General features: G+C 43.1%; 1 protein-coding gene across 19 annotated transcripts in view; it reads left to right on the forward strand.

Moving 5' to 3' along the window:
• Positions 1–16,749, forward strand: part of LOC137491075 (NLR family CARD domain-containing protein 3-like) — a 78,115-nt gene that overhangs the window by 46,038 nt on the left and 15,328 nt on the right. For all 19 annotated transcript variants that reach the window (XM_087248391.2, XM_087248395.2, XM_087248389.2 and 16 more), the window contains 4 exons: positions 7,736–7,909; positions 8,039–8,209; positions 11,052–11,225; positions 11,361–11,534. In XM_087248391.2, the coding sequence (XP_087104517.1) occupies positions 7,736–7,909; positions 8,039–8,209; positions 11,052–11,225; positions 11,361–11,534 (693 nt within the window). The remainder of the gene's footprint in view (positions 1–7,735; positions 7,910–8,038; positions 8,210–11,051; positions 11,226–11,360; positions 11,535–16,749) is intronic.

Consider the following 16,749-nt stretch of genomic DNA (forward strand, 5'->3'; position numbering starts at 1 on the left):
GAATATTCTTTCTGTCATGTGGCTAATAGTTAGGATGCTGAGGCCTGTTTAACTGCTGTGGGCCACCAGTTAGAGGAGCTGCTCTGTCCTTTAATAAAGGCTCATCAGTGGTTATGTTATTTGACTTAACCCACACAATCTGCCACTGTTGTAAGTGATTGTTGTCAGGTAGCTGTAGCTTCTTTTTATGCTTTTTGTTTTGCATGGAGATGAAGTTTCTTCTGCCTCAACTAACAAGCAGTGAAATAAATTTGTTTGCACTTTTCCATATTTAAGTTTTACTATTGCATCACAAAACAATCTTTTATATTTAATTTAAAATGTATTATTTATTCATTAATATAATTTATATTATATTAATTATATTATATTATATTATATTATATATTCTAAAGTAGCTGTATAAGATTCATCTTCAAATATGAATAAAATCACATGAGCATCACCTTAAGGTAAAAAATGTATTTGAAAAAACATGTTACATGTTGAAAGGTGCGTGTATAAAGCATATTTTTTTAAAACATATTTTTTGACAAATTATATTTCTTATCACTCTTCCATCTCTTTGGTCTTCGTGGGTCACTGAGGTTGCCTCTGGGTCAGGCTGCAGGTAGGGTGTCACCATATAAGGCGGAAATGGGTATCTTTGTCCTCCAGCAAAGAACAATGTAGTGCCCAGTAATGATTCAAGTGTATAATAAAAATATAGTAAAAAAGAAAAATTGTGTAAAGCAACATCACTACTTAAAAAAAGATATTAAAAGTGTATAAAGAGTGTGTGTGCTTGAATAGATGTATACATATGAACGACGTCCTACATCCTAAAATATGAATAAATTTTCCAACAAAAGACAAAGCTGCCACTTCTTATAATATTATATAAAAGCTACAGAAAAATGTGAGAAAAACAAAATATCTATATGTAAGGTTCAAACTTGCTCCGCTGTGCGCTCCGTTGTTCTTTAATGACTATTGCCACGCTCTGAATCATCAGTTTAATGATATGCAGTGGTTTACGACCAAGGAACTGGACAAAAGTGTGTAAAACAGTTCAGTGCCAGGCATACTGTACAGGTGAACGTACATATTGCAACATTGTAGTCTAAAATGCCCTGACGCAAAAACAAAGAGCTGCACTGAGCAGTGTTAACCATGTGCAAAGTCCCATGGTTTGTCATGTTTTATTTCAAAAGTTTTGTTAAATACATTAACGATTCTTTTGAAAATCGTCAATGTTCATTCATATATACGTTAGGTTGTGAAAAGAACTATGCACTTATAACCCTCTCACAACAAAAAACTGTATATCTGTGCTTTTACATCCATAAATATTCTCATCAAAAGAGCCGCAATGCTCAGTAAACTCTCTGAAAAAGACAAACTCTGGAACAATGCTCCAGAGCAGGTTATCTTCAGGGAGTAAGTTGCTTTGGCTACCTAACATACCCCAGAAGTTACCTCCGATTTTGGAACCAAAGCTGAGATTATCCACCTACTTACTCTAAAACTTACCCGGGTATGTCACATAACCTGCTTTCTGGAATACCCCCCAGAACAGACCAAAATCCAAAGGCAAACTAAACAAAACATAACAGGGCTTATAAGGACAGAACCAACTAGACAACAATGAACAGCTAAAAACAAGGAGTGATCCTGTGAGCAGGCATACAGGAAGTGAAAAAAAAACACAAAACAAGAGCTAGTGCCCTCAAGAGTCTACATGAGGGCACTGCAGCAGATGTGACAAACACACTCATTGGCACAGACACACACTCATACAATATGGTGAGTTTTGTTTACCCAATTCACCTATATCATATGTCGTCACACTGTGGGGGAAACAGGAGCTGGGACTCAAACCAGCGAACTTCTTGTTGTTAGGCAAAAGTGCTAACCACTGAACCACCATGCGACCCTCTTCTTTATCATATCTTCCTCTAATCGTGCGAGCAAAGCCAATGCAAGAGCTGGATCTAGGTTCAGTTCTAATGTTAAATATAATCCAAACACAAAGAAAATGCCAGAACTGAAGAGCAGAAAACACAGACAAGAGAGACACACACACATACAGCAAACTATGAACACATAATGACTGGTATAATAATGAGAGGTAAGCGTGATCGAACACCCAATAAGGGGGGAGAGCATGCTAGGAGCCCGGCGGCTAATCAGCGGGTCAATCAGAAATGATAAATAGCACCTGTCTTTCTAGTGATTGGGCCGGAGAGACTCCCTTCTTAAGGAGAACGGGAGGAGCCGTCGGGAGAGGAGAGAGCGCACACAAACACGCAGACACAGCCTGCAAGTGGTGTGCATAAATAAAATAAAGTATATTGCTTACCTGATATCGCCGACCCTGTCTTCTTCTTCCCACACAACAATGAACTTTACTACAGTGGTGCCGAAATCCGGGGAAGGAGAAGAGCCTCACTGCCAGAATGACCACTCTGTCAAGACTGCCATTTGCGGAAGCTATCCAGGCCCTCTCGGTCCTCCACCAACAACAACATGAGACGCTGGTGGAACTGAAGAACATCCAGGAACAACATTTCCAAGTCCTCATGGAGGCCCAGCGGGAGGGCCACGAGCAAATCCGGAGTCCCAGGAGATCCGGCCCGCTCCGACATCTGTCGCCCACCCTCCCATCGCCTTACAGAAAATGGTGCCGGAGGATGACCTGGAAGTGTTTCTCGACCTCTTCGAGAAGATGGCGGAGGCGTGTGGCGGGCCGAGTGGCCGGTAAGAGTCATCTCGCTGCTTTCGAGCGAAGCCCAGATCGCAGCACAACAGCTACCGGCCCAGAATCTCCTGGAATACGCTCATCTGAAGCGAGCTATTCTCCAGCGGGCCCTTTGCGTTCGCCCAGCAGCTCCGTGATGCCTGCCACAGATGGCTGGTACAGGATGGCCAAACCACCGCCCAACTGGTGGATGCCGTGGTGCTGGAGCAATTCATCACCCGCCTCCCCTCCCGAACATCGGAGTGGGTCCAGTGCCACCGGCCTGACGATCTGGAGATGGCCATCCGACTAGTGGAGGATCACCTGGTGGCGAGGTCCAGGGTCGGCGAATTAACCTCTCTCTCTTCTCCCCCTCTCTGTCTCTCTCTCTTCCTGTTCCCAGGCCCAGACTGCGGGGACCGCCCACACCTGCACCCAGACGGCGGTGCACAATGGCGAATCTGCCAAGCGTCCCAAGAGGGGCGGGGCCCCATTCGGGCAGAGGGGTAGAGCAACAACCCCTGGCGGTTACCCAGACAGTGCCAGGATTCTCTCCGGTTCAATCGGTTGCTCCTGCTGCCCCCGGGGGTATAGTGGGAAGGTCTGGGCCGATGCGTTTGCGTCGCGGGCACGAGGATAGCGCACCAAAAGTCTGCTCCGTGAAGGAGGCGAGTGCGCTGATTCGCATCTCCGCCACGCCAATCATCGCCCCCGGTCGCAACGGGCTATACCGGGTACCAGTGAGTATAAAAGGGGGTACATATCAAGCTTTGGTGGATTCGGGGTGTAACCAGACTTCCATCCACCAAAGCCTGCTTCAAGACCCGGCATTGTATACGAGCTGCATGGTAAGGGTAAGGTGTGTGCACTGGGATGTAATTCACTACCCGTAACGGCAATAGACATTCAATTTCGGGGGAAAAAACATAGAGTAGAGGTAGCAGTTAACCCGCACCTCAAACACCCGCTGATTCTGGGAACTAATTGGCCTGGATTTAATAGATTATTGGGAGTCTTATGTGCGGGTGGTTCTTGGAAGAAGAAATCGCCGGATAGGGGGCGTGTCGCTCAGCTGGGGGAATCCCAGGCGGTAACGTCACGTGCTGACTCAGGGGAAGGGCTGGGAATTTCCCGGTGTAAGGACTTTCCCCTGGAGCAGTCGCGTGATGACACGCTAAAACATGCACTCGAAAGAGTGCAGGTTATTGATGGGAAAATCCTCAAGCCTGATAGACCCCTCTCCTATCCATATTTTGCGGTTATTAATGATAGGGTGTATCGAGTGACCCAAGACGCTCAGACAAAAAAAGATACAACCCAGCTATTAGTACCAAAGAGCCGCCGGGAAATGCTTTTTCAGGCAGCTCATTCTAATCCTATGGCCGAACATTTAGGTCAGGCGGCCACACTAAATCACCTTATGACCCGATTCTTTTGGCCGGGCATTCACGGTGATGTCAGCAGATGGTGCGCTGCGTGCAGTGAATGTCAGCTGGTAAATCCACCGGCCACCCCAAAAGCGCCGTTGCGCCCTTTACCAATTATAGAGATCCCCTTCAAGAGAATTGGTATGGATCTCATCGGGCCATTAGAGTGATCCGCACGCGGGCACCGGTTTGCATTAGTTCTGGTGGATTATGCAACCCAATACCCGGAAGCAGTCGCGCTCCATAACATCTCAGCAAAGAGCGTTGCGGAGGCGCTGTTTCGCATAATCTCCCGTGTGGGAATCCCCAAGGAGATTCTCACTGATCAAGGCACCGTGTTCATGTCACGCACGATGTGCAAGCTTTGCGTATTATTGGGCATTAAATCTATTCGCACCAGCGTCTATCACCCACAAACAGACGGGCTGGTGGAAAGATTTAATCGCACGGTTAAATCAATGATCCGTAAATTCGTTCACAAGGACGCGAAAAATTGGGATAAGTGGTTGGAGCCTTTATTATCTGCTGTGCGGGAGGTTCACCAAGCCTCCACGGGGTTTTCCCCCCTTCGAGCTTCTCTAAGGCAGACAGCCCAGAGGGGTTTTGGATGTTGTTAGAGAGGCTTGGGAGGACGAGCCTTCTAAAAGTAAAAGTGAAATTCAATATATCCTGGACCTTAGAGCAAAACTCCACACACTGGGGCGGCTCTCTACAGAGAATTTGCTTAAGGTCCAGGAGGACCAATATGATAAGGGCACTAAACTCCGTAAATTTTCACAGGGAGATAAAGTACTTGTACTGCTACCCACTTCCAGCTCTAAATTACTCGCCAAGTGGCAAGGGCCATTTGTGGTCACACGACGAGTCAGTGATCTCGATTACGTGGTGGTTCGTTCGGACAGGGCTGACTCGCATCAGATTTATTACGTTAATCTGCTTAAGCAGTGAAGGCAGCCGGAGGATGTGGCGCTGGCTACACTTGTTACAAACGAGAATGACCTGGGGCCGGAGAGCTCCGGCCGGGAACGGCCAAGCGCTCTGGTCACTGGGGGCGATCATCTCTCAGCGAGCCAGCTCCTTGACATCCGGCACCTCCAACGGGAGTACTCTGACGTGTTTTCGCCCCTGCCCGGTCGTACTAACCTGATCCAGCATCATATCGAGACCGAACCGGGCATGGTCGTTAGGACCCAGCCATATCGCCTTCCTGAACACAAGAAAAAAGTGATTCAGGAAGAATTGAGTAATATGTTGAAAATGGGAGTAGTAGAAGAATACCACAGCGACTGGGCCAGCCCGATTGTCTTGGTACCCAAGACGGATGGCTCGGTCCGGTTCTGTGTGGATTATCGCAAGGTGAATGCTGTGTCGAAATTCGACGCTTATCCAATGCCGTGTATTGACGAGTTGCTCGACCGGTTGGGTGCTGCTCGATATTACTCGACATTGGATTTAACGAAGGGCTATTGGCAGATCCCCTTATCTCCAATATCCAGCGAAAAAACAGCCTTCACTACGCCGTTTGGATTACACCAATTTGTGACGCTTCCGTTTGGGCTGTTCGCGGCACCGGCGACGTGTCTGATGGACAAAATGCTCGGCCCTCACACAGCATATGCGGCTGCTTATGTAGATGATATCATCATTTACAGTAATGACTGGCAGCGGCATATGCAACATCTGAGGGCAGTATTGTCGGCGCTGAGTTGGGCTGGGCTCTCGGCCAACCCACGGAAGTGCGCAATTGGGCGAGTGGAGGTAAGGTATCTGGGCTTCCACTTAGGTCACGGGCAGGTGCAGCCCCAAATTGATAAGACTTCAGCTATTGCAACCTGTCCGAGACCTAAGACCAAAAAGAAGGTGAGACTTGGCAGGATAATATAGGCGTTTTGTCCCTAATTATTCGGCTCTTGTCAGCTCATTGACCGATCTCACTAAAAAGGAGGGACTGGATACCGTCCAATGGTCGGAGCAGTGAAAACAGGCCTTCTCAAAGCTAAAATCTATACTTTGCGGGGGGCTGCTATTGCAGCTCCTGACTTTGCTCTCCTCTTTGTTTTACAGACGGACAGCGGTCAGGGACTGGGGGCGGTTCTCTCGCAGTCGGTGGCGGGAGTGGAACGGCCGGTGCTGTACATTAGCCGCAAACTCAGCAAGAGTGAGGGTAAGTACAGCACCAAAGAGAAGGAGTGCCTGGCGATCAGGTGGGCCGTTCTCACTCTCCGCTATTACCTCCTGGGTAGGGAATTCGCCCTCTGTTCAGATCACGCTCCTCTCCTGTGGCTTCACCGCATGAAGGATACCAATGCGTGGATCACCCGTTGGTATCTAGCTTTACAGCATTTTAAGTTCAAGGTGATCCACAGGCCGGGTGCACAAATGGCTGTAGCCGACTTCCTCTCGAGGGCGGGGGCTCTCGGGGGGGGGGGGGGGGGTGGGGGGGGGGTTGGGGGGGTTGGGGGGGTTATGTGGAGAGGTGATCGAACACCCAATAAGGGGGGAGAGCATGCTAGGAGCCCGGCGGCTAATCAGCGGGTCAATAATGAAAAATAACACCTGTCTTTCTAGTGATTGGGCCGGAGAGACTCCCTTCTTAAGGAAACTCCCTTCTTAAGGAGGAGCAGTCAGGAGAGGAGAGAGAGCGCACACACACACACACACACAGACACAGCCTGCAAGTGGTGTGCATAAATAAAATAAAGTATATTGCTTACCTGATATCGCCGACCCTGTTGTCTTCTTCCCACACAACAACAAACTTTACTACAGACTGAAACAGAGGAGCTTAAACACACAGAGACTAGTGAGTTAACAAGGGGTGGAGAGTAACTGGGCACCTAACAGGTGTAACATGGGGAACCCAGAGAACACAAGGAAAACTCAACATTACACGGACTGGCCAACCAGGACAGTGACACAGCTCCTTTCTAGGAGAAGACTCCAGATGATCCTCAGAGGAAAATACAAAACAAGAGTGAGTTCAGCAGCTGGAGGTGTTATAGTGGACAAGGGTGATGGGGGAGAGGCAGGTTAATGAAACCATGACAGGGTACAGGACAGATAGTGAGGGGGAAACTGACAGGCAGGTGGACAGGGAGGAGGACAAAGCGAAGGCAGGGGTTACTGTACAGTAAACCAGAGCAGATCCTGTGGTTCAGGATAAACTGAACTAAAATTTTGCATTCACGGGTGAGGCAATCCTCATCACTGGCACTGATAAATATAATTACGTATTTTCTGTATTTCTATGATGTCTATCTCTGTTTGCTTTTATTTGTTAATATGCAACTTTTAAATGTGCTAAAGGAAATGATTATTATTTAATTTTGTTCATGTGTTTTATTGTCTGTCTTCTGTGGACCTTTTTGTGTGATCTTCTCGTCTTTTAATAAAATTATTTATTGGACTATTCAGACATTTGAAGGAAGCCATTTACTTTTGTTGCATAAACCTAAATCCTATTAAAAGCTAAAATCAGCAGATGTGCTCACTAATTAGTGAAGTTATAACAGTCACTACAGTCAGATGTGCTTCAGACTATTAAACACACCAGATGAACACATACATATTGTGTTTTTCCTCTACACAGGGTACAGGGCTGTTATCTCACTGTTCGGTGCTGTGAGAGTTTGTCTTCAGTTCTACAATCCTCAAACTGTGTCCTGCGAGAGCTGGACCTGAGTAACAATGACCTGCAGGATTCAGGAGTGAAGTTTCTCTCTGATGGACTGAAGAGTCAACACTGTAAACTGGAGACACTGAGGTCTGAGTTAAAAAACCTGATTGATTGATTGATTGATTGATTGATTTTCTTGAGAGATTTTTTGTTTTGTTACATCAGACAGATCACAATAACAGTGTGGTTTTTGTAATGTGTGCTCTTCTTTCTCAGATTGGCCACATGTAATCTTACTGTTCAGTGCTGTGAGAGTTTGTCTTCAGCTCTACAATCCTCAAACTGTGTGCTGAGAGAGCTGGACCTGAGTAACAATGACCTGCAGGATTCAGGAGTGAAACTTCTCTCTGATGGACTGAAGAGAAACTGTAAACTGAAGACACTGAGGTAAATGATTCTCCACTCTACAATAAATAGAGGCAGTTTCATATTGTGTTACCAAATGTGGAGGCCCTTTCAGTAGATTGGCAGAAGATGAATAAACAAATCATTTGCAGGAATGTGATTTTGTTCATATCTCAATTTCAGAATTGAGGTATTTCTTTTTCCTGATGTACACCATAAGGGTGTTAAAACAGTTCAGCATCTGTTCAGTAATAGATCATATCTGGTTGTTACATACTGATGTAGTTTATCTCATATGCGCTTTGTCATTGTAGCTGACCATGGTGAGGGAGGTGAGCAGAGGTATTAAACACTCCAACTACTTTAGAAAGCAGATATCTGTGCACAATCACTGCTTGTTAGTTTGCTGGACAGTCTTTTTGCTGCACAGGGAGACAATGAAAGCTGTAAAGACAAAAAAAAATGCAGGGATGTGATTTTATTCATTTCTGCACATTGATAATGATTAAATGATTATATCTATGTGTTGACTCTGAATAAAAAAAGACAAATCTATTTAAATATAAGCTATCAGTAATACTTGTGGATCCAGGCTGTCTGTAGAACGAGTTTTCTCCACTGCGTCTGTCATGGGTTAGCTGTGATCAGCGCAGTCATCAGCATCATCATTTCTGTAGAGGAACACGATGACCAATCACAGGTGTTTAAGAACTCGCTTAACAGTGCTCAAAAAGCAAACAGGATTAATAATTCAATGTCAAGTCAAGACAATGTTTATTTATAAAGTGCTTTTAAAGACAACAAGTGTTTACCAAAGTGTTGAGCAGGCGTGCACCATTTAAAACAAAGGACAAACAAAGGGCACAAGACCCTCATATGGTTTAATGTCAAAGAGTGAAATGAGTTTTCAGACTAGATTTTAAAACAAAACGGTTTAAAACTTTTAACATGTAGAGGTAAATTATTACAAACTCGCTTGTGTTCTGACCACATGTGCTTGGCTGTACACTATATTAATAAAATGTTTAGATGTTTAAAGACACTGCTGTAATACATTGAGCCACTGAACATTGCTCCTATGACGTTTTTCTACAGGGGGAAATAACCTCCAAACACTTCAGATATAGTCTGTGTTAGTAAATGAAGGCTATTAATGAACTCCAGCATAACACTGTATGACAACACTTCAGATGACTGATCTAGAGCCTACAGCTAATCAATCTGATAGATTCTGAAGTAAATTACAGCTCTAAAAAGGCATTCTTAATGATAAATGATCTTATACAAAACAAATTCATTTATAGAGAGGCTATATAAGTATATAATTTTACTCACCTGGGAAACAGAGGCCACATGAACGGTTTGTGAAGTGCACACAGCATGCCATAACATCTGATATTTGTAGGAAATAATTCCAAAAGCCAACTGATTGTGTAAAGCCGCATAAACAACACAAAAATACATCGAGTTCAGCGGCTAATCAGCCAGAATCAGCTGAGGTGAGGAGACAGCGACCAGGGAGACCTAGCTGTCACTCAAGTGGCCACGCCCATAATTATGCAGACTTAATATAAAGGAAAATAAATAAATAGAGGAAAACGGATGAGTCATAAGAAACATCACCCCCCTCACAGTCAGTGGCGCAAAAAAGGGGTATGCAGTATATGCGGCGCATAGGGGCGCCACACATGGGGGGCGCCATTGAGCCAAAACTATTTTTGAAATTATCCATATTAGGAGTTTCAAATAATATATATATATTTTATACGCATATATTATTGTATTTTAATAAATTAAAAAATCATTTAACTGAATAATTGCAATCCTGCATTTTCAGATGGATACTGTTCTTACATGTGTGGTTTCTGTGTGGAGTTTACATGTTCTCTGTGTTTTCGTTATTTATTTTCTTTATTTCTGTTATTTATCCATCTGTTTCACTTTATTTTAAAAAATTGCTTTGAGATGCAACCTTTAAAGATGCTACAGAAAATTATTGTTATCAGTTTGTTTATTAAAAAAATAATAAACAAAAAATATTTTAAAAAGTATTTCCCTGTGTGTATATATATATATATATATATATATATATATATATATATATATATATATATATATATATATATATATATATATATATATATAAACATTATTTATAAAGATATACAGGCCTACAGAATTATCATTGTGTATGAACGTGAATAGCAGCTGATGTTTTTGATCTAACGGCCACAAAACTTGATGCTGAACGCTGTGAGTTTGTGTCAGGATGATGATACATGAGCCGACTTTATGAGCAATGTTGTACAGTATTACAGGGCGTGATGCTGCTTGGCTTCTTTCATAAAATTGGCAACAAACATTTTACATACAAATTGGTAATGTTGGTTTGTTTATAATATTGTATCAATAGTATGTGAGGACTAGTTACCTACCTATCTCACTCATTATCCTTCACCTTAGTCCCTGATTTATCAGGGGTAGCCACAGCAGAATGATTTATTCCAGCATATGTTTAACACAGCAGATACCCTTCTGGCTGCAACCCGGTACTGGGAAACACCTATTCACATACACTTATACACTAATGCCAATTTAGTTACCCATTATTCCCCTACACCGCATGTCTTTGGACTGGTTGAAACGGCTATTTTTTACTTTTGTACATTTTTAAGACAGTACTTATTTACTTTTACTTAAGTACAAAAGTGTAGTCAGTTCTTCTACTTTTACCAGAGTTGTTTTTACCATGAGTATCTGTACTTCTACTTAAGTAACGGATGTGTGTACTTTTGCCATCTCTGCTACAGTCATATGTGCTTCAGACTATTAAACACAACAGATCAACAATATTCAATCAATATTGTGTTTGTCCTCTACACAGGCTACAGTTCTGTAATCTCACTGTTCAGTGCTGTGAGAGTTTTTCTTCAGCTCTACAATCCTCAAACTGTGTGCTGAGAGAGCTGGACCTGAGTAACAATGACCTGCAGGATTCAGGAGTGAAGAAGCTCTCTGATGGACTGAAGAGCCAATACTGTAAACTGGAGACACTGAGGTCTGAGTTCAAACACCTGATTGATTGATTGATTGATTGATTTGATAGATTGATTTGATAGATTTTTTTGTTTAGTTACATCAGACTGATCACATTAAAAGTGTGGTTTTAGTAATGTTTGTTTTTCTTTCTCAGACTGGTCATGTGTAATCTCACTGTTCAGTGCTGTGAGAGTTTGTCTTCAGCTCTACAATCCTCAAACTGTGTGCTGAGAGAGCTGGACCTGAGTAACAATGACCTGCAGGATTCAGGAGTGAAGCTGCTCTCTGATGAACTGAAGAGTCAACACTGTAAACTGGACACACTGAGGTAAATGATTCTCCACTCTACAATAACTACAGTCAGACAGTTTCATATTAGAGCTCTTCATGCTTGAACATGTTAACCCTGGGTGATGCAAAACCCCAGATAACAGGAATTCTGGTTTATCAGTGATTATGTTTCACACTGCTTAAACTATACTTGTAGTTAACCCTCAGGGGTCTGAGGGGATTTTGGCACCCCTGAGATGTTTTGACATGCTCTGACATCTGTTTTGTAGAAATAAATATTATGTGTGGTTAGTAGGTTTTAGAGAAACAAATGTAGCTGAAATAAGTAAATCTAAAACCACACCGAATGTGCCTGAACAAGACTTTAGAGTAAGCAGTCTTGTAGACTAGAATATTTACTGCACAATTATGTGAAATTATTCTGTTCTCTCATTCAGAGAAAACATTACAATGATCTACATTTTTTTTATGTTTGTTTTGGGTGATCTCAGCTGTATGTGTGAGTGACAATGCTCATGAATAATTCACACCTGAGAGACAACAGACACTCCCCCACTCACCCATCAAGGGCAGTGTACAGCAATGTCCATCTGCAGAAGCTAGCCCAAACTCAATGCTTGTTGTGTTACTGCTGTGTGACCATGTAAACACTCTGGGTGAACAATATACAGTGCTCAGCATATATAAGTACACCCCTCACTAATCTCTCTTTTACATTCATATTTTAATAGGAAGCTCTACAGTATTATATTTGTGCATATTCAATAGATTAGCCAAATCTGGAGCTCATCTAACAAAATAACTTATGATAACAGTCTAAAAGCTACTACAAACAAATTTATGTGTTATAGAAAAATATTAAATACAAAATGTAAAAAGAGGAAAATTAACAATAAAACATTTAGCTGAAATTTAGTAGTTTTTTTGCAGTATTTAGCCTGAATTTAATTGTATTATCTTTACATTTTTGAATATGATTGGTGACTAAACTATTGTGTTCCTAAATAAATCTGTTTAATAAATGTGTTCTGTTTAAATGCAGCAGAATACACTGCCTATATTGACTGAGAAATGGAGGAAAGTCTTGATTTTCAGAATGGGCTGTCCTCCATTATGCTGAGTGCTGTATGTGACTTATACAGCCGCACATACAGGGGCGTAGATTTAGGGTGGAAGGGACATGTCCCCACCAATATCCACAAACTACCGAAATGTCCCCACCAAAAATTTAATTCACTTAAAAACATTGCGCTGTCAGTATAAACCAAGACATGCTGAAAGGGTTAAATCACGTTCTCTCCTCGAGTTGCACCGCCCCCAAACACATATGAATATTGTGATTGGCTGTGCTTTTCCCTGCTGTCATGTGAGTGGCTGCTTTCAGATCATAGTTTCAGATACAAACAGCGCCAAAACAAATGCACGGGGGGGAAAATTCCCCGATGTGTGTGAGGTGTGTGACAGAAACACACACAAGTGAGGATGGAGGTAGCAAAAAAGGTGGACACAAAGAGCTTTTTTCAATGAAAAGTGTAAGTCACATAAACTTAAGTTCGCTACTGAATGAGTCCATCATGGTAATCCTGCTATTGCTGGTGTTTTCACCGCTTTTACGGTCAGTCGAATGTTAAAACAGACTGATATAGTCTGTAAACAATATTCCCTGAAAACTAACTGCAGAATAAACACCTACATGTAAACGTATATGACCCTGCCAGTTCTCCTAATCTCTTAGAGTAACATCTCCAAGTTCAGGTGAAACAATTTGTCAGAAAAACTACAGCCTGTGCTCCATCTTTTAATAATACTGTGAGACATGTTTAATTTGTTCGAAAAATGAACTAAATTCTTTATTAAGCTCTCTCTATATCAGTTAATAAACATTTTAACATGACACTTTCAGGCCTGTAGCCAGCTTATTGAAAGAGAAGGGGTTATTTGTTTTCGTGAAAAACAACCTTTTTGCAGTTATTCACCTGAGGTATAAATAATACATTTTATTGACATATTAAGAACTAATTTTTGCTGGATAATCTTGTTGGATAGTTATTGTAACTACACTTTTTGATGTACCAAAACTATTTCCTACCATTTTGTCAAATTGCTTTATTTACACGTTTAAAGTTTTATTAAAATTTTATAAATAATAAAAATACTTTAAACTAGAAATTAGGACTTTAAATTCATAGAATAAAGAAATGAAGAGTACAGATGCCAAAACCTCTAAATGCCATGTAAAATGAGAATTTTTCTCAGCCTTGTATATTTATGTTCAGTTATTTCAATTTAAAGGCAATGAAAAGAACGTATTTGTCACTATAAAAGGTAAATCACTGAGTCCACACACAGGAGTTGGAGAAAAATGCTCATTTTAGAAGAAAATATTAAGTGAAGTTTATTCATAAACTAATTTCGAGAGGATCACGTGCTTATGATTTATCACGTCCAGTCTCGCATTTGCTAATCACTAATCTTCCAATCATATGAGCCCTAAGGCACCATAAATAGTCTAAGTTTCCAGTTCACTTTATCTTCGTTTGGAAGACCGCTCAGCCTCAGACTGTGCTCCAGCTATCCAATTATAGCCGCTCATCTCCAAAACAGCAACTTCTACAAACAGATCCAGCATTTATTCATCATCATCAACATCATTATCATCCGCAACTGCTACCGCTATCTTCTATTCCCTCCAACAATCAATATCTCCAACAAACAAGCCATCATGAACAACGAGAACATCAACGAGCAAGCTAACAACCAGCCAGACCTTCTCAACTCTCCCTCCGAAAACCAACCTCTCCCCGCTCCGCCTGGCTCTCAACCCGAACCCGAGGCCGTCACAAGAGGCCGACGCATGACACGCTCCACCGCTACTAGGTCCCGTCAAAACTTATCACCAACGCAATCCACTCCAAGGCAACAAATCTCTTCACCTACCTCATCTTATATCTCCGCAACCTCCTCAGTCATCCATCCAAGTAGAATCACCGTATCAGAAATCAGGAACAAGCTCGCCATCCTCGGAATCAACGCTCCCAAAAATCTCAAAAAACCGGAACTCCTTAAACTTTACAAAAACGCAACATCGGACTCCCTTCCCTCTGCAAGTCCTCCTCCAAGATCAGCCGCTCAGGAAAATCCGATTCGATTCACTCCATACCCGCAAGCCTCCCGTTCACAACCAGGAAAGAAGAAGTCAAAACAAAAACACACAGCAAGCCACTCCCACGCAAGATCGCAACACCAGGAAACCCAGCCGCCTCCGATGACGTCACTCATTCTCCCACAGCAGGACTCCATTCAAGAGAACCCAGCCTCTCTCCCTCTCCCTCTAACTCTTTCTACCCCCTTCTCCTGGCCCCCCGCCCCCTCTAGCTCTCTCATTAGCCCTCATCTCCCTTCTACCTCCAATGCTCAGTTTCATCCTGCTATTTCTGCTCCCCCTGCTCTTCCTCCAAATCAATCCTCTTCTTTCCCCCCCCCCTCCTCTTCCGCTCCCCCCCCTCCCTCCCAAAACCTGCCTTTTGCATCTCAAAATCCTCCAATCAATATTCCATCTTTTTCTTCTTCACTTCCCCTCGCTCACTCTAACTCTAACCCTACCTGCTCCTTTTCTATTCCTAATCAAGTTTCTTCTACACGCCCCCCTTTCACTCTGTCATCTGCCACGCCCCTCCCACCGCCGAATAACGCTCTAGCTATGGAACCTCCACCCATCTCTAATTCAGCCCGCAACCTAATCCTCTCAGGTGCGGATATTGACCTCATTTCACTCCTCTCACCTATAGCACCCCCTGCGGCAGAACGCCAGGTTGATTGCGGCGAATTTTCAGTATCCCTCAAATCTTCAGTTAATAATCAGTCCCGCACCCTAACCTTAGCCGAATTTTGCATAGCCTTTTCAAGATTCACCGACACAATTTGTTCAGTATATCCCCATAGGAGACGCGAGCTTAACGATTACATGGCAATTATTGCCGAGCTCGCGTTATCCTATGGGGGCACCCACTTTTTCACTTACCACAAGCTATTCTCCGCTAAATGCGCTCTGCGCGTTACCCAGTGGAATCAGTGTCCCTACTGGGGGGCTTTGGACACTGAGCTCCACAACAGGGTATTTTTGGGTTGCCGCAATCTAACCTGTGCTGTCTGTCGCTCCTGTCTGCACCCCACTACCTCCTGTCCTTTAGTTAACCCTCTTCCTGATCCAACTCAACCTCCTTCTAAATCTACCAGCTACGTTCCTAACCCTTCCAGTCGTAACATTTCTTCTATTTTTTCTATCCCTAATAAACCCTCTCTTCCTAGCCGCGACATCTGCCAAAACTTCAACTTGGGTAGATGTCATAGAATGCCATGCCGATACCTTCACCTGTGCTCCTACTGCGGCGGCGCCCACGCTAAGATAATCTGCCAAATCCTAAGAGCTAATAATAAAAAATCAAAAAATTATTTGTCGACTCCTGTGAATATTTCTAACCTTGCTCGGGAACTAAAGTCTCACCCTGACACTAACTTTTCTGATTTTCTCATTGCAGGTCTAACCCACGGATTCCACCCAGGTGTTGCAGCTCTCCCTTCTCTTAATTTAATCTGTCCCAACCTGCAGTCTGCGACCTCCGAACCCGAAACAGTCGATTATCTTATTAAAAAAGAAATCGACAACAAATTTATGATCGGACCTTTTAAGGCTCCTCCATTCAATATTTCACGCATTAGCCCTATTGGTGTCGCAACACGAAAATTTTCCGGCAAAAAACGCCTCATAGTCGACCTTTCGTCCCCACACAATTCCTCTTTCCCTAGCATTAACAGCACGATTCCACTAGAAGAATATACGCTCAACTATCACGACATTGATCAAGCAATCTCTCTCATTAAGATAGCCGGCCACAACGCCTGGCTAGCCAAAGTAGACATCTCTTCTGCCTTTAAAATCATGCCAATCCACCCAGACTTCTGGCACCTTTTTGGCATTTATTGGCGCAACCAATTCTATTTTGCAGTCCGACTAACCTTCGGATGCAAAAGCAGCCCAAAAATATTTGACATGATGTCAGAAGCATTATGCTGGATTCTATCCAATAATTACGGAATTCCATACCTCATCCACCTTCTAGACGATTTTCTCATTATTTCTCCCCCGTCATCTCCTCCAGCCAAACACCTAGCGATCACCCAACAAGTTTTCGCTGATCTCGGAATTCCTCTAGCAGAGGAAAAAACTTCAGGTCCCAGTACTTCAATCGAAT

This window comes from Danio rerio, chromosome 4 (assembly GCF_052040795.2).
Source record: "Danio rerio strain M-AB ecotype USA chromosome 4, GRCz13ab, whole genome shotgun sequence".
Taxonomy (NCBI): domain Eukaryota; kingdom Metazoa; phylum Chordata; class Actinopteri; order Cypriniformes; family Danionidae; genus Danio; species Danio rerio.